Genomic DNA, 22,614 nt, shown 5'->3' with positions numbered 1-22,614 from the left:
TATTAACTGCATTTGAATCATTATAGTGTGTAAATGTTTATTGAGCTTTTTTACTATACCGCTGCACTTTTGGAGATGATGCTTTGTTTGTCGTTTGTTATAGTCAACGACTAGATCTCGGTGTTTCTTGTTTTAAAAAAGTATGTAATCTCACAATAATGAAAAAATAACCCGCTCGCATTGTTTCCTGTCTGATTAGCATGAAACATGGCAGATTGCCCGCCTCACTGAGCATGAGCAGTTGTGTACGAGAGACGAGAGCGCCCCTGAACGTTGGTAAGAGGTAAAAAAAAAAAAAAAAAGAAGAAAAGAAAACGCATTCATGATCCAGAAAGACGAGAGGGACAAGACTGGGTTCACAAGTGAGAGCAGGACTGAAAGTTTGATGACTGCAACAGATCCCTCTTTTCCAAACATGACACAGACTAATCGGGGACTTTTCTGGAGCTGATTTCTGTTGATTGTATTTTCTCTTCAAGAAAACTCCAGACGTTCAACAATGAGCGCTTCTGCCGGGACGGGGGTGTTCATGCTCTCACTGATGTCCATCCCTTTCTGCTATTTATTCAATTCCTTCATTTACAACAACAGGTAAGTATATTTTCAACTAACTCGGTTTGAGGATCACAAAACTATAAATGTGTAGTGCTATTAAAATTGCTTTATTCTAGAGATCAGAATTTTTGCTTAATATTCAGTGCAGAAGCTTTCTTCTTCGCTGGGTGCACAGCAGTCCTCATTCTGACCATTTCAGTTCGTTTTATGCTCAAGAAGAAGGCTCCTGTTGATCCTCTTTTCTATGGTATGATTTCCTTGTCTTGACTCTTAAAACGTTTACTGCTTAATATATCCACTACTTTGTTATTCATGACCACAAAATTATTATTATTGTTATTTTTGTTTATTAATCAACTAACTAAAGATTTCAATGCAGTGTATGCAGTATTGGCATTCCTGAGCGTGGTGAATCTGATCATTGGGCTGGAGCAAGACAACATCATTGATGGCTTTGTGACGTTTTACCTCAAAGAGGTAAAAACTGCTGTGCATACAGTGTGTGGCTCACAAACATGTTTCCCCATATAGATTTTACAGATAAATCTCTGTGTTGCAGGCAGAACCACACATTAATACAGCGCATGGACATATGATTTCCTATTGGGATGGCTGTGTGCATTATCTTATGTATCTGCTTATGATTGCTGCCATTACTTGGGGGTATGACCTGTCCATCCAAGTGTGTGTCCGTACATGTGGTTCCGGCAGTAATAATAGCGGTGTTATATGGTTTGCGCAGGGACAGTTACCGAGCGATTGGACTGTACTGGGTGGGTTCTTTTCTCATGGGCACCATGGTCTACATTCTTGGGAATGCTGTGGGTAAGAACACCAAAAATAACGGGGGGTATCTTTAGATGAGCAACTCTTAATTCTCAAGTGAATCTGTGTTTCTCACAGTGATATGTTATCTTGTTATGTATTTTGTCCAGGAAAATATGGGAGCCAAGTCACTCCTCTCTTCGTCCTCCACATGCTTTATATCACAGTGGCTGTTTGGGCTTGCTTCCGGATCTTAAGTCAACCCTCTACACACGATGCTCAGTTAACGGTAAGTTACTGGATTCCTCTGCACATCCTCAATTATTCTACATGGGGTGTTGCTTTAGACTCACTTGAATAGTTGACTTGAACCATCTGCTACAGTCAAATCTCATCATGTACTCTTTAGTACATCTTCTGCTGAATACTCTCTGCATAGGATATAAGACACAGAAGTAAATGTTTCCAGAAACCGACTGATTCACCACGCCAATCATCAACATCAGCATTTCACTGTAGTTCCAAGTGAAAAAACATATTACCAGGGTAGAAAATGAATGTCGCAGGCTGCTAAACATTTGAAATAAAGCAGTTTAAACTCTACTTTTCTGAAGGATGAACTACTGCAGTTCATCCTTTTTGAGTATAAAATAGTTTATACCAATGACTTCTGCCTCCACCTGTCTGTGAGGACACAATGAGTAAATTCTGTGGTCAAAATAATATTGTAGGGTTTTAAGGGTTAGATAGTTTTACTCCTCTTGGTTTCAAAGGCAAAAATCAAAGTGACACCAAACCCACGCCGAATGTGGATAAATAACAGATTTCAAAAGGTTAGTTTGGATTTTTATGAAGTGTGGTTATTACCAGTAATAGTTCATCAGTGATTCTTTTGTACAATGGAAACAAAACCTACAAGTTTATTGAGTTCTTGGCAGAACTATTGAGAAGTCGAATCTGATCTGGAGGGAGCGATGGAAAACACGGGGTAATTAGGTTCCAGGGATAAACATTCAGGGTAACAGTGCTAATTATAACATACAGGCATTTCATTGCCTCAAAATTAATTACACATGGAAAAACTATGATTCTCAAACTCAGCTGTAACAATTTGAACATAAATTTTAAGCAGATTTGTGCTCGTAATGTGAATCTCTGTCTGAAATAAGTGGTCAAAATGAGAATATATCACAAATTTCTTTCACATGCTGACTTTGTCTTATAAAAAGCAACACTTTAGTATTTCTGACACAAAAATAAAAGACAAAGGAAATAGAAGCATTTAACACAAACTTTTATTTCTGCACATTTTCACTCCAAACTTAAAAATACAAATAGCAAGAACATGTCTGTAGCCGACAGTCTCTATAATAACAAGGAGCAGCAAAAACAGGAAAGACACCTGCTCTGTCAATAAATGGGAAGGCAATACTCTCCATAATAATAATAATAATAATAATAATAATAATAATAATAATTGAAGATTAAATTCTTCCAGGTCATCATACTTATCTTAAATCTCTAATGTAGTAAGCACTGGTGACTGCAGATTTATACTTCCATTGGCTAATTCATATTATTAAGGAAAATAGAACCAAATTGGTAGGCTTTGTTCATATGTAATAATACTTAACGTTATTTGTATATATAAACCTAATAATAACATATACACCCATTATGTGTATAGATCTTAGTCCAGAAAATAAGAGTACAAATTGCTGATGTAACTTTTTCAACAACAGCTCTGATCTCAGTGGTGATCTTTGGTCATTTTCTCTCAATGATGAAGACAGCAAAACACTTTAAGCTGTAGATGCTCATGTCAGGAGCACAGACAGTTGAAAACTAGTCGAATGTCATTTTTCAGAGCATTCAGGAATCACAGCGGACAAACTTGATCCACAGACCTCTGGATTTGCTGTTTATCATCTACCTCATTCCAGCTTTGGCCTTTTGTGTCTTCAGAGGCTTGGTAAGAAACTGTGACAGGATCAACAAGTGTAAATCCTGGACTGATGAAATGATTCATCAGTGGTCCGTGTTTGTTTTGGAGGTTGTTCTGGACTGCCCCAGTAAATGGTGTGAGGACTACACCCAGCAGTTTGAGCCATACCTAAAAGATCCCTCCGCCTACCCCAAAGTCCAGGTAACTCAATGACATGAAATATGATAAAACATCATCTAAACACATCCTGATCTTTAATGTCTTAAACTGCATTCACATTTGCCAGATGCTAGTGAGCATGCTGTATTCTGGACCCTACTACATCATCACCCTGTATGGGTTGTTGGTCCCAGGATGTGAATGGGTGCCCGATCTGACTCTTGTGCACTCAGGTGCTCTGGCTCAGGTAGGTAATACTGATCATTTTGAGCACAGCTGAGGGTAGGCAAGTCAAACTTGTTTGCACACACAGAGGATTTCAAAAGTTTTTTTTAAAATTTATTTTCATTTCATGTTTCAAACACAAACTGTTAGGCATTTTGAGGGATTTTATGTGAGACAAACAGAAAGTATTCAAGAATACTTAAAGACATACCAGACACTTTAGGGATAACTAGTTATTATCTCCACAAATCTGGTCTTTATGGAAGAGTAGTAAGAAAACATTTGTGGTTGAAAAGATGCCTGTAATGATTCACTAGAGGGACCCAGAAAATCAGCCACGACACAGGAGTGAGCAGTAAACTTAGATATTTATTAAAAGGCAGCTAAAACCGGGAACACAGGATCGTCAGCTGCAGCACTGGCTTGGCGATCAGTTACTGTAGTGATCGGCTGAGGGACGAGGAGGAGAGCAGATGCTGCGCTGATGCAGGGCTCGGGAGGAAGTGCCTGGGAAGGGGAAGCGCTGATGCAGGGCAGTGCACCAACCTTGTGAAGCAGCAGAAGAACCAAATCCAGATCCGAATTCTTACTCAGACAGGCCGACGTCATACACGATCGGGGCTGAGAGCAGAATCCGTGGGAGTGGGCGAGAGCGGTGTAACTGAAACAGGCGTGGGTCGAGATCCAGATGGGTGATCAATAACAGTCCGACAAGGGCAAGGCAGAAGGGGCAAATCCGAGGAACAAAGCGTGGTAGTAACTATGAGGATGAGGTAGAAGTGCTGGAAAACTACTTGCTGAAAGTGTTCGATAATCTGGCAGCGTGGTTAGGACTGAGAGAGGCTTAAGGGAGACAATCAGGAAGCAACACAGGTGCGAGGAATAACGGAAATGAGGGATGTGACATGAATTGGCTCAAACAAAAAACACAGAGTACAATGCGAACTTCACAGATGCCAAAGTAAATCTTTGTTAAAGTTGGTCACAAACCTTGTAGGGAACACACAAAACATTTGGAAGAAGTAGGTCAGATGAGAAAAATCCAACATTTTGGTCCACAACCAAATGCTATGTGTGGTGGAAATCCAATGCTGACACAGCATCCAAATAAAGAAACATGGTGGTAGCAGTATTATGCTTTGTTGATGCAAAGAAGCTGGTCAGTTTTGTCGAACAGACAAAATAAACGACTTAATTTGGTTCCCCTCACTTGACCTTTAGTAAAACACTCACTAACCTGTCAGAAGAAACAACTTATTTCCTTTAACAGATCACCTAAAAGTGATCTGTTCAATGTATTGCAGAGATTATGCAGCAATAGAGTTGGGCAGCCTCTCACTTTATTTACAGGCTTTTTATGGAGGTTGTGTAAAAGATTTAAGTTGAACTAACAGGAAGTCTCCAACTGCCACATTTGTGAATGTATCTGAAAGGGCTTCAAATATTCACCTTTCGTCAGGGTTTTTTCTAAAAATTGCATCCGTTTCTGTGTTAACTTTGTGTCTTGGTATTTAAAATAGTGAGTTAATATGTCGGTGTAATAAGTTTTGGCCTTATTACACAGAGGTGAAAGAGTTCTGCGGGAAAGCAAAGGATTTTGACCAGATGCCAGAAAAAGAGTGACTTCATGGTGACATTGTGGTTATTCTTTAACTTTTTCTACTGTAATGTGTCTGGACTCATTGACTTGTTCTTTAGTGAATTAACCAGGGAGCACAATAGAGACATCTATTCAGATCTAAAAGTGGAACGCTATGAAGATTGGCGGCAGCAGCTAGTGCGCCACTCTCATCTCCGCCATACAAAGCAGCTATTGTGTTTGAGCTCCAAGCTGCCACGTCACTCATCAGTGGGACTAAGGGCAGAAGGTGACTTCAGATCGAGAGGAATGGTGGTATTGGTGGTATTCACTTAAATGTCAACTGCTCAGCGGGAGCTATAAAAAGAAGCGCTGATGGTCCAGAAGGCTGGCTTGCTATGAAACACGTCCATTTTCAGTAGCTTAATTAGAAAAGATGACAGGGCGGGTTTAGTTACATTTCAAATTATTTGGGGGTATGTCAACAACTACACGTCTAGATCCAATGGCTTACTAACAGAAAATATTAGCTGTAATTACATCATCTTCTCCTGTTGTGTTAACCTTTCATTTTACATTTAAAATATATACTATGCTGAAGTTTAATATATGGCAATATTGAAAAGAAAATACTGGACCCCAAGCTTCCCATATAATTCTAATTTATGACAATGTCATATTGATTAATTTTTTTAAATAATTTTTTTATTTGACAGAAAATATTTTTTAAATCCAGTTTTCAGCCTCACCAAATCACTTGGAAGGCGCATCTTGTCAGTGATGCATTCAAAACTTTAGTCTCTTCATCCGATCTCAGTTCAATGTTGCATTTTGTTATGATTGAAAACAAACATACTGATTGAAAGATTAGAAAAATTTGCTTGAGATGCACTACATTGGGTCAAATCTCATTTGCCAGTAAGTAGAACTATTTTATGTCATATGGCAGCTATAAATACAAAGAATACAGATGGTGTTCCTCAAGGTTTCATTCTCAGCCCACTGTTTTAAAAAAATGATCTGTTTTCTTTGAAAGGAGTGTATCCACATCCCACATCTAGACTTTCCAGTTTTTGCTCTTTCTGCCATAAAAACTCTTTTAAATATATCAGGCTGTAATGACATTCCCTCTCCTTCAGGTCTTCTAGATTCTGGAATTGCTTAGGTCATCCCAAACAACAACAACTTGAATTTTCCTCTCACTAAGCCATTCTTCCGTTAATCTGGGTGTGTAATTGGACTGACTATAATGCTTAAAATGTTCAGTTTCTCTTCCTCCTCAGCTTTTAACAGACATCTGAAAATTATGGGTGAAATATGACTGGTATTGGGAGGTTTTCATAGCTTTATCCGCCTTGAACAAAACCTCTAATGCTGCCACCTCCATCTTTAGGTGCACTTTCCACTCAGTCTGTGGACTGAATGGAATTATGGAATTGGGTCGAAACACATCTCAGTGTGTTTTGTCAGATATGGTCTATCAGCGTGCGACTTGTATAGACCCCTCATAGGTATTTGATTACCTATTAACCAAAGAGCAGAGCTGAATAATCAGCCCTGGAGTCAACTCTGAGAATATCTGAGATGTGGAGAAGCTGCTGGCATCTTTATATCAGGCCTGACATTGTTTTTTTTTTTTTTTAGGCAACAGCTTCTATAAATCCCGTTTGCTTTAACTTTACATTTTACATCCTTAAATGTCTAAAGTTTCCTGTAATTTTTAAAAAATCCTAGTCCCTGCTTGTTCCTCACTGTAATTTCTTTCTCATGCGTTTTTTTCTGCTCTGTTTTACAGGCCCAGTTCTCTCACATCGGTGCATCCCTTCACACACGGACACCGTTCTCTTACAGAGTACCAGCTGACAGTCAGCTTGTCTTCTTGCTTGTTAATGTCCTGTACGCTCTTGTGCCTCATGCTTTGTGCTACCGTTGCTGCACGCAACCAGTCTTCTTCCTCAAGCCAAAGGGAGAGAAAAAAACACAATGACTCGGCACCTCTGAGACAGACAAGGCACACTACAGAGGGCTAAAAGCCTTAAAAAAGCCAGAATAACTCGCAAAGCCCTGATTTATATTTGCATTTACCCACAGTTTCTGGTTTTGGAGCTGGGGTCCCTCCACCCCCTTCAAAGTGTGTGTTAAACAGGAAACTGAATCAGTGCCATGTCTGGTTGTTTATGCTGTAAATGTGATGAAGTGTATTTTGTGTATTTAAAAATATGTTTGTGGGTTTTAAACTATTTGTCCTAATATATTCAAATATATATATATATATATATTTGTCAACTAAAGTATTTGCTTTATGGGCTTAAGATTTGAATTGGCAAAGAAATAATTTGTGTTTTTGTGTCTTTCCATTTGAATCCAATTCTCAAAGCAATAGAGGTTAATATAAGTCAGAACTACTTGCTGATGCATTCCTTTCAAATACCACAATATCACCTCAATATGGATAAAACAAAGATTTATGGACAACTTCAACTTTATCTATTGATTTCAATAAAACTTGCTTGTTTACCATTGTTTCATAAAATGGACAGGAACATGTTTTATTTTTTTTTTTTATCTCTGATGTCTTTTTGTTTGCATACATGTCCATCCAAAGTCAGTCACTATAATGAATGTATTCCCCAGAGCAATCTTTTCAATTATTGGATTGGTCAAATAACTGTTGTGGGCATGTGTTTGTAAAATAAATATGAAATATAATGAATTGAATATATATGTAAAAACAATGTGTGTGTGTTCATTGTAGGGCATTTCAATGGCAGACTTTATAAACAGTGCAAGATAAGAATATAAATGGGATTTTGTGAGAATAACTACTGAAACATTTTTTTTAAATTAAAAATGCTTAAACAATTCTTTTGTTTATTTAGTTTTTGGATTGGCAAAAAAAGGGAAGTACTTTCCAGAGCCTCTTTCTGTCATTTGCACAAGATTTTGCCTGCTATGATTTTTGCAAAGTAGAAAGAGTAAAACATACATTTTTAGACTGTACTAAGAAAATGAGAGGGAAATACTAATTATAAGACTTCATAAAAATCAGCTGATTCAATTTTGGAGTTAGTTTTAGTGGAGGATTAGAACCACTGCAAAAGAAAGAAACGTATGTTTTTTTGTCAGTGGCCACAATCCTCTTCCGCAGATGTTTTTAATTTTTATTTTTGAAAGAGTCTAATGATAATGGATTATGATCCATTCTCTAATTCAGAAGGTGGAGATAACACTAACAGCTGAAAGTTGTTTGCCAACTGGCATAAAGTAAAAAATATAAATAGAAGGATAAATCCATAGAACATGATTTGTTGTATTTAAAAATATCAGAAAGAAAGAAGAAAATCATTCAAAAGTGTTTTTCTTGTTTTATTTCAATTTCCAAAATGAACTTTTTGTATCAAATTTTATGAGGATTTAATTTAATGTGTTTTTATTTTATTTTTTAATATTATGTCGTTCATTTGGTAGGAGTGACATTGTGGTTTACACTCCAAGCCAGTTGGTGGCGGTAAACGACAAGGTTGTTTACTAACAGCCAACAAACGAGAAAGAAGAAGAAGACTAGTTCGCCTGTAGCCAACAGACATTGAATAATCGCGTTTCTTTTCATTATGCAATTACGTACATATTCTGATTGTATTAGCTAAGGTCTTGAGAAAAACTCGCAGCTTAATCAGGGAGAGTATTAAAACCCGTTCTAAAATAGAGCTGTTGGCTAACGTTAGCTTAGCTAGCCGCGGCTAGCTTCAATGGCAGCCCCCACTACTCCTCTTGTCTCTACTTCTACATTAAGGTTTGAAACTCATTCTTTTGTCTTGTTAAAAAAAGTAGTAAGTAAAAGCTACATTATAAACACAAGTCGACCAATTATTTAAATACAAACTATCGCTGTCCTGGACTGGGCAATTTTCAAAAGCACGTTGAAGCATGTCGGTTTTCATCACCCTGTTCTTGCAGTCCATCAACATAAGAAAACATCACCTAGTCAGTTGTTTCCAGCAGAGTCGAGCTTACTGTCTCTACGGCTCTTCTATTACAGCTGTGTGTGGTGTGTTTATGTTACTGTTTTGTTGTTGTTTTTTTACACTTGCAGTCAGAAGCAGCGAAGAGTTGCAGAAAGGAAGGAGAGAAGAAGACGGAAACGACAAGCTCTTGCTCAAGCCAGAGAATGTGGTATAAACCCTATCAAGACTTACTGACAACATTCATTTCGTCGTTGCCTCGATGGGACGCTGAGTCTTTTGGTGCTTTATTGTAGAATTGAAAAATGACGCTGAAGAAGAGGAAGAGGTGAATGAAGGAGATAGCGAGGGGGACAAGGCTGCTGAGGATGAAAGGTAGGTCAACACTGCTGTCGCTGCTGTCCTGCAGCTGCCAAAAACTTCAGTAGATCAGTCCTCAATTGTATTCTGTATTTTTGCTTTCCAGACAGCGACAACACGAAGAGTGGCTGGAAAGAGAGAGGCTGGCTCAGGAGGAATTCAGGCTGAGGACAGAGAGGGAGGAAGCTGCAAGGAAAAGAAAAGAGGAGGAGGAGGTAATTTCCTGATGAGGTAGAAAGGAAGAAGCTTAGTTGCCAGTTTGCACAAATCTTTTGCTGTCAGAACACGCAGACATGAATTAGTTTTCACCCCCCCTGTTGCCAACATGTTTAAACAATAAATAAGTTGGGCTTAGAATAATTTTCCTGGCAGAAAACGGTAATATTTCACATTGCTTTGCACTGTAGTGCTTCATTTTTGTTGTTTGGTATATTACATACAATAAATGTAACTTGTGCAGTTTATTTTGCACCCATCAAACACAAATTCTGTGGATATTGGTGAGCAAACGGGCAAAATGGATAAGCCATCTGTGTCATAAATGCAGATTTCAAATGGTTGCTGTTCTTGAATTCACAGCAAATGATAAAGGAGGAATGGGAGGCCCAGCAGAGGAGAGAACAAGAGGAAAAGGAGCAGAAGCAGCGGGAGAAGCGCGACAGAGAGGTGAAACGGACTCCAGGAGGATAGAAAATAAAAGCAACATATCCTCTGCTGCTAACTTATCAAAAAAAATTAAAATAATACAATAAGTTCATCAGATGAACACGTTTTTGCTCTGTGAATGATTATTACTTTTCCTTGACTTTGTGGCACAAGCAACCATCATGTTCCTTCCCTAAGATACACTCAAAGCGAAAAAAAGCTTACATCTTCAGCTTTCACATCAAGAATGTATCTTTTACTTTGTTTGGGATTGTATGTAAAATTGATTGACACATCTGTCGGGTTTCCTTGATATCTTGGGTGATTTTTGTGCCTGTCAGGCTTTGTGAATGAACTCTTAACCCCCGATAACAGATATGCTGCAGTATGTTGACGTCTTCACGTTTTTCACAAATCGTGTGTTTAAAACATTTGTAGGAGGCCGTTCAGAAAAGGTTGGATGAAGCCGAGAATCAGGTAAAAACAAAGATATGTGTCACTTATAAGAGCAGGGAACCTTTTATATCTGTAGGAGACAGAGAATGTGGTATTTAATCCAGTGTCAGCTCTTTGTGCTACTGAAGACTCAAAGCTGAAATGTGTTTTTTGACTTCTTATGTAAATCAAACGTTTGTTGTCTTTTTTTAGCTGGAAAATGGAGGACCGTGGATGAATCCCGAGGCTCCTGCTACGACAAACTCGGAAAACTTTGGAACGGAGCGCGACGTTGCCAACTGCCCTTTCTTCCTGAAGACAGGAGCATGCCGATTTGGAGACAGGTTCTGTTTGTGTCTTTTTTATTTTTATTTTAAAAATATAGCATATGAGTTAAATATAAAATATATTGCAAGTAATGCTTTACCTAAAGGGACTATTCTTTGTATGTGGTGGTTTATTTCGATCCATAAGCGCAGGTGTTCTCGGAAGCACATATATCCGACTTCCAGCCCGACCCTGCTGGTCCGCGGTATGTTCAAGACGTTTGGAATGGAGGAGTCGCGGCGGGACGATTACGACATGGATGCCTGTTTGGAGCACAGCGAGGAGGAGCTGCTGGATTCTTTCCTCGAGTTCTACCACGACGTTCTGCCGGAGTTCAAGAGCATCGGCAAAGTGGTGCAGTTCAAGGTGACGGGAGACAAGAGTGTTCACTGAAAATGTATTTAACGGTCTGAAAACCAGATTTTCTTGGATATCATTATAATGTACGCTGATCATTCTTTTTTTAGGTCTGTTGCAATCATGAACCACATCTGAGAGGGAATGTTTACGTTCAGTTTAACACGTAAGTTTCTCATTTTGTCTTTCTAAGCTGCTTACTACTACTATTTTTTTTTTTTAGATTTTATGTGATATAGTGCACAGAATAACTGATAATTGTGAAGTGGAAGGAAAATTATACCTGGTTTCAAAATCTAAAAAGTATGGTGTGTGTATTTATATTCAACTCTCTGAGTCAACACTTTGTTGAGCCACTTTAACATATAGCTGTCAGTGTGCAGGTTACTAGATGTTTGTTTTTCCATTCTTCTTTTATGTCAGACTTGATGTAGAATATTTGACAGCAATGTTAAAGTCTTGCTACTCATTTTCATATGGATCGTGTCAAGATCTGGGTTGTGACTCAGCTGTTCTTACACATGAACATGCTTTGATGTAAACTTTGTTACCCAACTCTCCAGTCGTATCCCAGACCCGTCTTTGTTTCTTGGTCTTTTATGAGAATGCCTCTTCACAAATATTCTCTAACAAACATCTTAGGCGCTCACAGAACATTTATACTGAGATTAAACGACACACAAGTTGACCCTGTTTGTTCGTTAGGTGTGAAGGCAATTGGGTTTAATAGGTTTTATGTGGGGGTGTCGAAGTAAAATGGGCTTGATACAAATGCACACATTTTTTAAAAATATTTTGTAAGAAGAAGAAATTATTATAGTTAAATTATTTTTGCTTCAACTTCACCATTAAGATATTTGTGCTTGTCTACGTATGCCATAAAACATGTTAAATTTGCGGCTGTGAAGACAATTTGTTGAAAAGCTCAAGTGTGGTATGAAGCCATTACATGTTGTCCTGTTGTCTTGGCTTCGTGTCCAGAGAGGAGATGTGCAAAGAGGCCATTGTGAAGTTCAACGGGAGGTGGTATGCAGGCCGGCAGCTTCAGTGTGAGATCTGTCCTGTTACACGGTGGAAGAACGCCATATGTGGTGAGTTAGCTCTCACATGTCACCTTAAGGGCGGAGAAGCAACATTCGTTTCAGTGTGTTGACTATTTCATGCTTTTTTCCTTGTTAGGACTGTTTGACAGACAGAAGTGCCCTAAAGGCAAACACTGTAACTTTCTGCATGTATTTCGAAACCCGGGCAACGAATTCTGGGAGGCCGACAGGGACCTCCAGGTGTCCCCCGATCGCAGCATCAGGGGGAGTCGCAGGGACGAGTGGCATTCGGAGCGCTACAGGGAGCGACCGCGGAGGCAGCGCCGCAGCAGCCGGAGCCCGGCAAGATCAGAGCGATCCCACAGATGGTGGGAGGACGACCGGGAGAGGAGCAGGAGCAGAGAGAGGAGGACGTCCCACCAGCGCAGAGAAGACAGGAGGACGGACCTGCACCATAGCAGGAGTAGGGACAGGTCAAGGAGCAGAAGCAGAGAGAGAGAGCAGCGTAGAGATAAAGAAGGGGAGAATAAATACAGAGACAGAGGTGATGATGGGGACCCTCGAAGAGAAACAAGGGAGAGATCAAGAAGCGCAAGTAGAGAAAAAAAGAGACACAAAGAAAGAAGCCCAAAGATATCAGAGAAAAGTCTTTCTGATGATACAAAACCCTACCGCCATCACAAGCGCTCCAAGAAAAGCAAGAAGAGCAAAAAGAAACACAAAAAGAAAAGGCTCTCGTCTGAAAAGACGCATTCCTCCACGGAGTCAGGAAGTGAGAAAGACTCAGAGGAAGAAACTTGTGGTAATCCTTCAACACAAAGTCCGAGTGGAGGCCTTAAAGAAGAAGAGGGAACTCAGGAAAAATGTGCTGGTCAGAATGATTTGGCTTCAGAGGTGAAAACCGAGGCCTCTGCTGAAATTAAGACTGAACTGACAACAAACGGGGACATTTCTTAATTTCTTCGTCTTTAAAGTCATCCACTGCTAACTTCATCAGAATAAGTAGTGTAAACATTTCATGGATGCTTTATGGATTTTTAGTAATATCTTTCTGGTGAAAGCTTTTTACAGACTCTGTGTTCAGATTATGTTATGAAATGGTCAAATATATTTCATAACATAATTCAAGACAGCTTTTTAGCGCGGCTTAGCTCATAGACACGTGAATAACTTGGATACGTTTTAAAATAAATGCTCGGTATTGGGATTTGAATCACTTCCTGGCTCTTCGGTACAAACAAAAACATCAGAATGGGTTGTCCTTGAATACATTTATTGTCTCAGATTTAAGAAATACTGTTGGCAGTGTTAAATATAAAACAAGTCATTTAGCTCAAAGCAAAGATGGTTTTGTTCAATAATGGGGTTGAGATTACAGAAAAGAAACACGCATCACCTAAGATGAGCATCCATCTTGTTCTTCTGCATTTAAAACCTGTTTGGATGTCTTTGTATCTCCTGCTCATAATTACTATTCCACAAAGTTTACATACTTGTGAGATAGGAATATAAAATACAGTCATCTGTAATCAAATAGTACCCACATACTTTGTTAGAAGTCCCTTTTTCTGGCTTTATTTTTTAGACACCATTAAGAAGGTTAAACACAGTGTTCTTTGGTCACAGGTGAGTCTAAGAATGAACTAAACCTTTTACCAGTGGTTATGATTTCTTTTTTTTTTTAAGTCACTATCCTGTCCTGAAGACTTGAAGAGACCCAGTGAAGATTGATCACAAAAATGTAAAATTTTTACTTGAACACTTTCAGAAAGGAGATATGATCCATACTCATGACGAAAACAACAATACAGAGAACAGAAAGCTTAGCACGCCGCAGCAAAATCAAAGACCATATGTAAACAGTTCATATCTGCGAAAAGTCCAAACGGACACAGAAAACAATACTGATGCTGTGATCTACCCAGGTACAAAGGGTACTGTAATACTGACCTAAGTTGGTGCCTCATACTACAGGAATACTTTACAATAGAGTGTCTGCATTTGATCTAAAAACAAAATGGCACAAAATGGGAACTTATGTTCTTTGAGACAAACATTTAAATCCAACAAATGCATTTTGCAATAAGATTTATTACCAAGACTGCACAGTGGTCAAATGATTTTAAACCCTTCCCCCCCCGGAAAGGACCAGGACTTTGTAATGGCGAACAATTTGTACAGCCAAGGATTCAGAAAATGTCTAAAGAACAGCTTTACGCCGTGTTAACCTTCCTGGTGTTTGTAGAAGAGGCACTAGCAGCACTTAAAAGTCTTAATTACTAATTCTGCAAACAGTGATCAATGGATGATCTAAACATGCTGGAGTTGTGACATTAGTGCTACATTTCTCTCTGTTGAGTTAAGATGTTGGGAGAAATACTTTACAGGAAGTTGGACAGCGGAGACACACAAACACTACATTTGGCACCACACTGAATGATCATTACAGTACAGAGCAGTACAACGATGCCGATTATATACATACAACACTGACACTGGACAGGAAAGGACACAAAGACGTGGATGTGAACAGATCTGCATCTGTGGGACGTAGCGAGAGGCAGCGGGGTGATCTATGTCAGCCCGATTTCTTCTAAGACGCTCCGCGGTGCCTCGGCTTCCTGCAGGGGAGAAACAAAAACACATCTCCTGCATTTCTACTGTGAGTGTAATTAATAGCAATAACCATGTAGGCCTTCATAGTGAGCTACGACAACAATAGCACCGCATGCTTTGCTAAAAATAAAATCACTGAGATGGGAATCAGTCAGCTTGAAGTGGCTATAGCTGGACACCAGCACAAACAGGCGGGGTGTCGAGGAGGTTTAATTCAAGCGCTGCAGGCTTAGAATAAACAGATGGCAGCAGGTGCAGATGGCTGCACATTGGAAAATGCAATGCGTCAAGATGCCACAGCGACCCTTCTGTTTGGTTCCCTGCCCAGGGAAATTCTTTTACTAGATACACCAAGAACTTCTACGAGGTAACGACTACAGGTTTCTTCTTCATGGAAAGACTTTCTAGTTACAAACTTTTAAAGATGGGAATTTTCTTAAAGCAAGCAAACCTTTTATTATTGGAAATTAATTTTGCAGTTCTAATTTGCTAAATCGTCTTTTGCTTTGAATGTCCACAGTACTGGACCCGTTCAAATACCGATCGTACCTCCTGCAGCAGGTCGGCCTGCTCGATGGCCTTCAGCACGTTCTTCTTGGAGGTTTCCTGAGCTTCTCCGCCCAGCAGGAACTCATCCAGAATGAAGTAGGCCTTCTCAAAGTTGAAGATGATATCCAGCTCACACACCTGTGTGGGAATGGTATGGCAGAGATGAATAACAAAAAGAAAGATACAAAGGAGACTTTGTTTTTTTACAGTAGCAGGTTTTCATCATGGTGTTTGTGTGACTCACACTGCCAAAATATTTGTCCAGTAGCTCCACATATCTGTGAATGATTTCCAGAGTGATCAGCTCATTATCCTGATCCTCGACAGCACAGCAAAAGTACAGACTGGCATATCTGCAAAAACAAAAATAAAAAAACAACAATGAAGGCAGGAAATGCAACAGAGACATTTGGAAAAGATTTAGTTAGCCTTTTATTATTTTCTCCACAGCTTAAAAGAATGTAACTGTTAGTAGAGTAATTTTTGCTCAATCATCAAGAACTGATTTACAATATTTAAAAGTATTGTATATGCAAAATGTAAAAACAGAACATATTGAAACACAATAAACTAGATTGAAATTGTAAAAGCGTATCAGTATTAGGTAGTCCCTGTATAAAATGACAATACAACTCTACCGTTTAGTGAAAGTGGTTTTGTTTACCTTACAGACTGCATTAGAAGAAACTAGTTTTAAGGTTGACAGCTATAAAGATATTACTTTTAATACTAAGGGCTGTTAACGGATCGCAACAAGTTGGGACCTGTTATGTAAAAATTTTTTTTTTTGTTTCTTTTTACATCATCTACCTTTTGTACACAATCTTGAGGTCTCTCCATTCCAGGAAGCTGCACATCTTAGGCTTCCTGGCTAGTATGGTCTGGACCAGATCCCTGGAGATCTTCTTCCTCTCCTTGTCAGACAGAGGGACATACCATTTCTGAAGCCGCAGCTTCCCCTGCCGGCTGAACAGCAGCATGAACTGCATCTGAGGGGGGAAGATCCGAGGGTGAGACAAACACGAATCATAATGGGTGAGAGGCATTGGGGCAAATGAAACCGAACGGTGGATTGGGGGATTTTTAAAATTTATTTAGTTTTTAGGTTTAAACCCACAAACCACAACAACATTTAGCATAAAATGAACGAAGGCAGTTATGTGACAGAAAAAAAACCTAATTTATCGCAATAAGTTGAAATGCCCTAGTTGCAGGAAACGAATGAGATGTTAACAATAACACGACACTAATATTTTATCAAATTTGGATCACATCTTGTACATCGTTCGCCTTGGGGGCGTTTGCATTATGTTTTATTGGCTCGCATCAGCTATTGTCACTTAATTGCCCGATTTTTAAAATCAACACCACGTTACGTGACATTTGCGCCCCCCTCCTGCGACGTTTATTTACTTACGGCACAAACAAGACGGCAAAGACAAGATTCGTTACCATTGGAATCGACCTTCCAGTTAGAGACTTGACCGGCTGCAGCTTCAGAAAATTAAAGCTGAACACATAATCAACACAAGACGAGAGAGGTTTAGCTAGCTTAGCTTCCCGTCCAGCCTGATGCTAAACTGCCTAGCGGATACTGTTGACACACCAGCTGCGCTGTGATTGGCTGGAAAAGTCACGGCTCTACAATTTGATTGGTTCTGAGGTTCCGTTAGTCGTTACGTTAATGTGGAACTGAGAATAAGTGCTGATGGCTGTGGCTGAAAGTTTCCTGGGTGCTTAGTTTCGCTTCTCTTTGTTTAACTATAACATTTATGACTAAAACTAGGAGAAATCCGTTCAGAGAACAATCATGAAGGTAAAAGGTAATTATACAAGAAATAGACGTTACTCTAAAAACTGCAAATATTATTTTTTGAAAACGAATTAGTAAAAAAACTCAAACAACGGCTTGCGTTGCTAATGACGTTAAGATATGATTAAATGTGACTGGGGCTCCAGTTTAAGCAACTGAAGCAGGCATTTCAAACACAACTCTCTTAGGTGTATTATTGTAGTGTATTATCTCTTTTCTTATTTCTAAGTTACCTTCTGCCCCTAAACCTTCAGGCCAGGGTTCCATTTGAATGTAATTTGCTGCACACGGAAGTTGCACTTGGTTTATTTCGCATTGTAAAAAGCATTGAATCACTGAAGACTCTTCCAGAAGTCTTCAGTGATCCCATAAAGAAGGTACACATAAAAGCATATGAAGAGTCATAAAATAATGTTTTCCACTTTACCAAGTTCTACGAGTTTGCTTTTTGTTACACTCAAATATTTCAGTTCACCAGGCAAATTCGGGTAAATACAGTTTCAAATAATGGTTTCATTTATGAAGGGGGAAAAAAAAAATCAAAACCAATCAGGTAGTGAATTATTTATTTTTCTGTAAACTAAACAATAAATTGTTTCACCGTTGGCAACTATGGCAGTCTGACATCTTCATGAAGGAATTCTGGTCCTGTCCTCTTTGCAGAATTATTAATCAGTTACCTTTGCACTGAACTGTATAATGTCAGTGCCAAGTTTCAGTATTGTCATTCAACAAAGACATTGACAAAAACAATATTTGTATGTGTGATCATTTACATAAGATATATTAACCAAATTAATGCATGTATAAGTTCTTATTTAAACATTGACATTAAATTTTAATTTGATTTAATCATTACATTTTCTACGTAATTCAGCATGTGTATGTAGCTTATTTCGTTATTTTTTAATGTATTAATTACAGTTTTATTTAAACCAGCACATGTATGGATTTTAATTTAGCAAAAACGATCGATTTATGCACTGTGGCGCTTTTGGCCGTCGACACATCACGGGCTTATTGTTACGCTGCTCACATACAGCAGCATCAACAGCACAGGAGTCTGGCGCCCTCTGTCGGTAGACTGTGATAAATCCGGAACACAATGTACAGAATGGATGTGCAGGCATACGCCGCCTGACTCACTCAGACTCATCCACAAGCTCCGACACGCCAAAGCAACAACTTTTTTCCCGCGACAGCTGAATTCCTGGACGTGAATACGGACAGTAAACCTGGAGTTAGGAGCTATTTATTAGTCGTCTGGATGCTACAACGCTAGCCAGCTTTTTAGCAGCTTGAGTAGCCTCTGCGGAGGTCAGGCAGGCTCTGCAGGACAGGAAAGATGGGTGGTTGCGTATAAACTTAGCTTAGTCACGAAGCTAAATTTAACTGTTACTTTTATCCTATTTAACGGTGAGATTAAAAAAAAAATGCTGAATGCTTTAGGAGGCCCACGGAAAACAGTTTAAGCAGTTACCCGTGAGGATGAGGAGCCGCAGTAATTCAGGAGTGAGGCTGGACGGATATGCCAGGCTGGTCCAGGAGACTATCCTGTGTCATCAGGTGGGTTCAGACGCATGTAGTTGTCCAATGAAGGAAATAATTTTAATGAAATACTGGAAAACTGCAGTATTTCATTAATGCAAAACAAAGTTACTGCAGTGATTTCCAACCTTCTTTGATAACCTGTGAATCCCCCAGGCTGACTGTTTAATCCACTTGTTGTATGCTTCATGTTGGGTAACCAAGTTGGACTAGTTTATAAATACTTGAACGCATGTTGAATTTTTTAATAGTAATATCAGTATTACATTTTACAACTGTGATGATTAATGTCAAAAAGTACATTTTATGAAGCAAATTCTATAAATGAAGACTTTCCTCTTCTTTTTTCTCTGTTCTTGGACTATTTCTGCATTACATATTTCTGTGGACTAGTGGGACAGTTATATATATATTTAACTTATTTCACATATAAAAAAATAAGTTGGTATCTGACAATTTTCCCTTGATCACCTCTGGTGATTGGCACATCAAAAACAGAAAAATTGGAAATATTTATTTCTTAGATTTTTAAATTCATTAATACAAAATCAACCCAGCGCATTATTTGCTTTTGCTTAGCACTGGGAAGAAAAATTGGAAGTGGTAAAATTCCAGTCAATAAGTCCAAAATGTAACAAATCCTGGAAGTGAGTATTGACCAGTACACACCTGATTGGTGCATTTCTGCAGTACATCTTTTTTTTTTGTTAAACTAAATATAAATATGAATAATTGACAACATTCACAATGCACTTTTGATGAACTTCTAAGTAAAATGCATAACCTCGAAATGTAGTAGAGTAAAAACAACAAAACAACACAAACAAGACCTTAAGAAAACAATATCCTTAAAAACAAGGCAAACTCGTGCGAATGTTGGCAGATGATATATTTTCCAACTTTCTGTTTGACATTCTTCTGATTGGCTGTTTGAAATGGTCTCTCATTTTCTGCCTTTGTAATCAAATATTGCCCCTGCTCCGTGCAGGAATATTGTAGATATGTAGATGTTTTGCTGCCTACAAAGGCTAAAGTTCATCCACAGCAGCTGCACAGAGAAATAAACAACATGGGAACAAAGTTCAGTTCCGGGAATCAGCTGAGCCCTGGGAAGCGATGCGCCTTTATCTAACTAACAGCTCTTGAGTTCACACTGACACGGTCCAAAACTGGCGGAGTGAAACTGGGACCCTGAGGGTCCATGGCTGACAGAAAACAGGGTCAAATTTCCATGCTCTCCTATACAGTGTTTAACAAGCTTTAGCTTAAAAACAGGTTGACCTGAAAAAGGCTGAAGCTATTGTGTGTAAACTAGTATGTTATTGTAATCAAGGTTAAAGGCACTGTGCATTATCCTATTTTATAGGGACACTTTGTTTGCCTTTTATAGATGTTCAGTTATGCTATCTGTTAATAAGAATAAAAGACAAACTTAGCGGTAAATTAGGAAGAACAGTTTAGCGTACTCATGCAGAAAGTGACCAGTAAGAAACAGATTATTGGATGAATATTTATAAATCATTAACATTTTATTTATTTTCCGAATAAATTGAATTAGGTTTGAGGGTTAGCTAAGTAGAGTTTGGTTTGAAGTAGAAAAAAATAAAAATAACCTTTATAACATTTTCAGCTGCTAACTTTTCACTTCAATGCCTATTTTCAGACTTTTCCTTACTTTTGCATCACTCTTTATTTCTCTTTTCCTTGAAAGTATTTGGACTTAGGCAAAAGTTAAGATTGTGTGTACTCTTGCTGCCTACAGCAGATAGATCAATGACTGATTTAATCACTCTCATGAAAAAACATCAACTGAAAACAAAAGATAAGGAAGGATTTTGAAACTGAAAAAAGTCATGAGGGTCGCCGTTGTATTGCTGGCAGTGTTTTCTGAAGCAGTTAGTGCAATCTGTAGTGGCATCATTTTTAAGCCTTTTCAGCTGGAAATGTTTACAGTGTCGACTCAGCTATCATGTTTGAATGTAATCGCTTTGTGTTTGTGTGTGTGTGCATTGTTGCTCCGAGTTGTTTCCTACGTGGAAAGAAATGGAACTTGTGTCTCTACTAGAAATGAAGGAAAAGTACAGGTTGAAGTGTTTTACAGATCTAAATAAGTACGAGAAAACGAAAATATTGGATGAAAAATAGCTGGATTCCATTCATCCAGTCTGTGGTTCTTTGTTCCTTCCTTCATTTTTTTGTTTGTTTGTTCGCTTGTTCACTTGTTTTTTTTTTCCTTCCTTATATCTTTCCTTCCTTCCCTCATTTCTTCCTTCCTGGGTTTTCTAAAATATCCACCATAAAACTCATTTTAAGTGAACATTTGTGTTTAATTGGCTTAAAACAATAGAAATTTCACAGTAATAAGGACGAACTTAAAGATAAATAGGAATTATTTTTAAAAATGTAAATTAAAAATATATCAGTGTGGAAATGAAACAGCTGTAATCTTGTTTATTTTGCACGTGTAATTGCACACATTTAGCGTATCTGTTGACTGTAAGCTGGACTCTTCCTTCCTCAGAACCCAGTGACTGGACTTCTCCCTGCCAGCATCCAGAAGAAGGATGCCTGGGTGAGGGATAACGTGTACAGTGTCCTGGCTGTGTGGGGGCTGGGCATGGCTTATCGCAAGAACGCTGACCGCGATGAAGACAAAGCCAAGGCCTACGAACTGGAGCAGGTACTAGAGCCAAAAGAAAAGGCTTTTTCATGGAGAGTGATAGAGTCTGCAACAGCAAACACTAGAAAATTAGTGAATCTTGCATTTTTATTTGAACTAAATTCGTTTAATAAAAATGACAACAAAAAAAATACAGAACATGTTGAATAACTTAAAAATCTTACAACAAGGTTATTAAATATCTGGGGCATAAAGTTTCAAATTATAATGGTGCATTATTTTCTCTTTCTTTAAAAAGAAAATAATTCCTTGCTCATTGAATAGCAAGATATTTAATGAGGGCTTTATGCCCATCTTGTTTTTGCCCAAATATATTAACACGTAAATTAGCTAAAATGTAAAAGTTTTGTGTCTCACTTACAGTTGTATCTGTTGGTACTTATCTTGTTATTTGGCAGAGCGTGGTGAAGCTGATGCAGGGCCTTCTGCAGTGCATGATGAGACAGGTAAGACGCTGTAGCTCCGTGTGTTATTGTTTTTGTTCAAATACGCATGGAAGGATCGTCACTAGTCTGCATTGTGGTGACAGTCCTTACATAAACTATACATGGACTATCCTCACACACACACACACATCACGGACTGTTTTCTTCACACACACATACAATCTGTAAATTTTATCTGCCATTATTTATCTATAATCCATTCCCTAACATTCTTGTATATTCTGTATAATCTGTGCATATAGCTCCCATATTTATATTTATACACAATATCTATATCTCTTGCTATAGCCCCTTATAGTCCATACATACATAGTCTTGTACATCTGTGAATAAATATTAATATCTCGTAGAGCACTTCTGGGTAGATGCAAACTACATCTCGTTGCTTGTACTTGTGACAGTGCAATGACAATAAAGTTGAATTCTATTCTATTCTATTTTAAATTTCTTTGCAAGAAAATTTTTTTCTTTCATAAATTGTAAATTATAAACAATTTAAAAAAAAGTTATACTCCTTTTACATAATTTTGCTATCATTTGAGAGATGTCTGTTTCCTTTCTGATCAACAAGCTTCTTCTGAATGAAAATGATTTTAAATCTAAAT

General features: G+C 38.4%; 4 protein-coding genes and 1 long non-coding RNA gene across 22 annotated transcripts in view; 3 read left to right on the top strand and 2 right to left on the bottom strand.

The window, feature by feature from the left end:
• Window positions 1-272: 272 nt before the first annotated feature.
• Window positions 273-7,950, top strand: LOC114142452 (transmembrane 6 superfamily member 1). 4 transcript variants are annotated; one of them, XM_028013738.1, is made up of 11 exons: window positions 273-362; window positions 480-591; window positions 699-802; window positions 935-1,032; window positions 1,115-1,218; window positions 1,298-1,380; window positions 1,491-1,609; window positions 3,188-3,292; window positions 3,374-3,466; window positions 3,552-3,671; window positions 7,024-7,950. In XM_028013738.1, exons 1-11 carry the CDS (start codon window positions 323-325, stop codon window positions 7,213-7,215), a joined length of 1,170 nt encoding a protein of 389 aa, XP_027869539.1. In that variant the 5' UTR covers window positions 273-322; the 3' UTR covers window positions 7,216-7,950. The 4 variants fall into 4 exon arrangements, with proteins under 4 accessions (XP_027869539.1, XP_027869540.1, XP_027869541.1 ...); XM_028013739.1 differs by lacking the exon at window positions 699-802 and having other exon boundaries at window positions 297-591; window positions 944-1,032; XM_028013740.1 differs by lacking the exons at window positions 699-802; window positions 1,115-1,218 and having other exon boundaries at window positions 297-591; window positions 944-1,032.
• A 1,084-nt stretch (window positions 7,951-9,034) lies between these two features.
• On the top strand, window positions 9,035-13,570 carry zrsr2 (zinc finger (CCCH type), RNA-binding motif and serine/arginine rich 2). Its single transcript, XM_028015238.1, is given in 11 exon segments — window positions 9,035-9,300; window positions 9,303-9,401; window positions 9,487-9,565; window positions 9,657-9,765; window positions 10,130-10,216; window positions 10,634-10,672; window positions 10,844-10,974; window positions 11,110-11,323; window positions 11,425-11,480; window positions 12,296-12,405; window positions 12,494-13,570. Coding segments are annotated over 11 exon segments (1,890 nt in total). The 5' UTR covers window positions 9,035-9,155; the 3' UTR covers window positions 13,315-13,570.
• Window positions 13,571-13,613: 43 nt separating this feature from the next.
• Window positions 13,614-17,136, bottom strand: ap1s2 (adaptor related protein complex 1 subunit sigma 2). Of its 2 annotated transcripts, none has more exons than XM_028015240.1 (5): window positions 16,975-17,136; window positions 16,333-16,511; window positions 15,767-15,875; window positions 15,523-15,660; window positions 13,614-14,978 (listed from the first exon to the last, which is right to left on the bottom strand). In XM_028015240.1, the coding sequence occupies exons 1-5, from the start codon at window positions 16,975-16,977 to the stop codon at window positions 14,931-14,933; spliced, it is 477 nt and encodes a 158-aa protein (XP_027871041.1). In that variant the 5' UTR covers window positions 16,978-17,136; the 3' UTR covers window positions 13,614-14,930. The 2 variants fall into 2 exon arrangements, with proteins under 2 accessions (XP_027871041.1, XP_027871042.1); XM_028015241.1 differs by having other exon boundaries at window positions 16,940-17,134.
• LOC114143323 (phosphorylase kinase, alpha 2 (liver)) overlaps window positions 16,535-22,614 on the top strand; it is a 20,094-nt gene continuing 14,014 nt past the window's right edge. For 4 of the 14 annotated variants that reach the window (XM_028015225.1, XM_028015218.1, XM_028015221.1 and 1 more), the window contains exons 1-4: window positions 17,224-17,338; window positions 18,785-18,901; window positions 21,405-21,563; window positions 21,962-22,009. In XM_028015225.1, the coding sequence (XP_027871026.1) occupies window positions 17,333-17,338; window positions 18,785-18,901; window positions 21,405-21,563; window positions 21,962-22,009 (330 nt within the window). In that variant the 5' untranslated portion in view covers window positions 17,224-17,332. Of the gene's footprint in view, window positions 16,558-17,222; window positions 17,346-18,784; window positions 18,918-21,404; window positions 21,564-21,961; window positions 22,010-22,614 lie in introns of those variants that run through there. The other 10 variants (XM_028015229.1, XM_028015231.1, XM_028015224.1 and 7 more) reach the window with 9 other exon arrangements.
• Window positions 21,320-22,181, bottom strand: LOC114143329 (uncharacterized). Its single transcript, XR_003595219.1, has 2 exons — window positions 21,925-22,181; window positions 21,320-21,566 (listed from the first exon to the last, which is right to left on the bottom strand). It is a non-coding gene; the product is annotated as an uncharacterized LOC114143329 (long non-coding RNA).

This window comes from Xiphophorus couchianus, chromosome 4 (assembly GCF_001444195.1).
Source record: "Xiphophorus couchianus chromosome 4, X_couchianus-1.0, whole genome shotgun sequence".
In the NCBI taxonomy this organism is placed as follows: domain Eukaryota; kingdom Metazoa; phylum Chordata; class Actinopteri; order Cyprinodontiformes; family Poeciliidae; genus Xiphophorus; species Xiphophorus couchianus.
The sequence above is the reverse complement of the archived record's forward strand: the minus strand, read 5'-3'. Positions and strand labels throughout refer to the sequence as shown.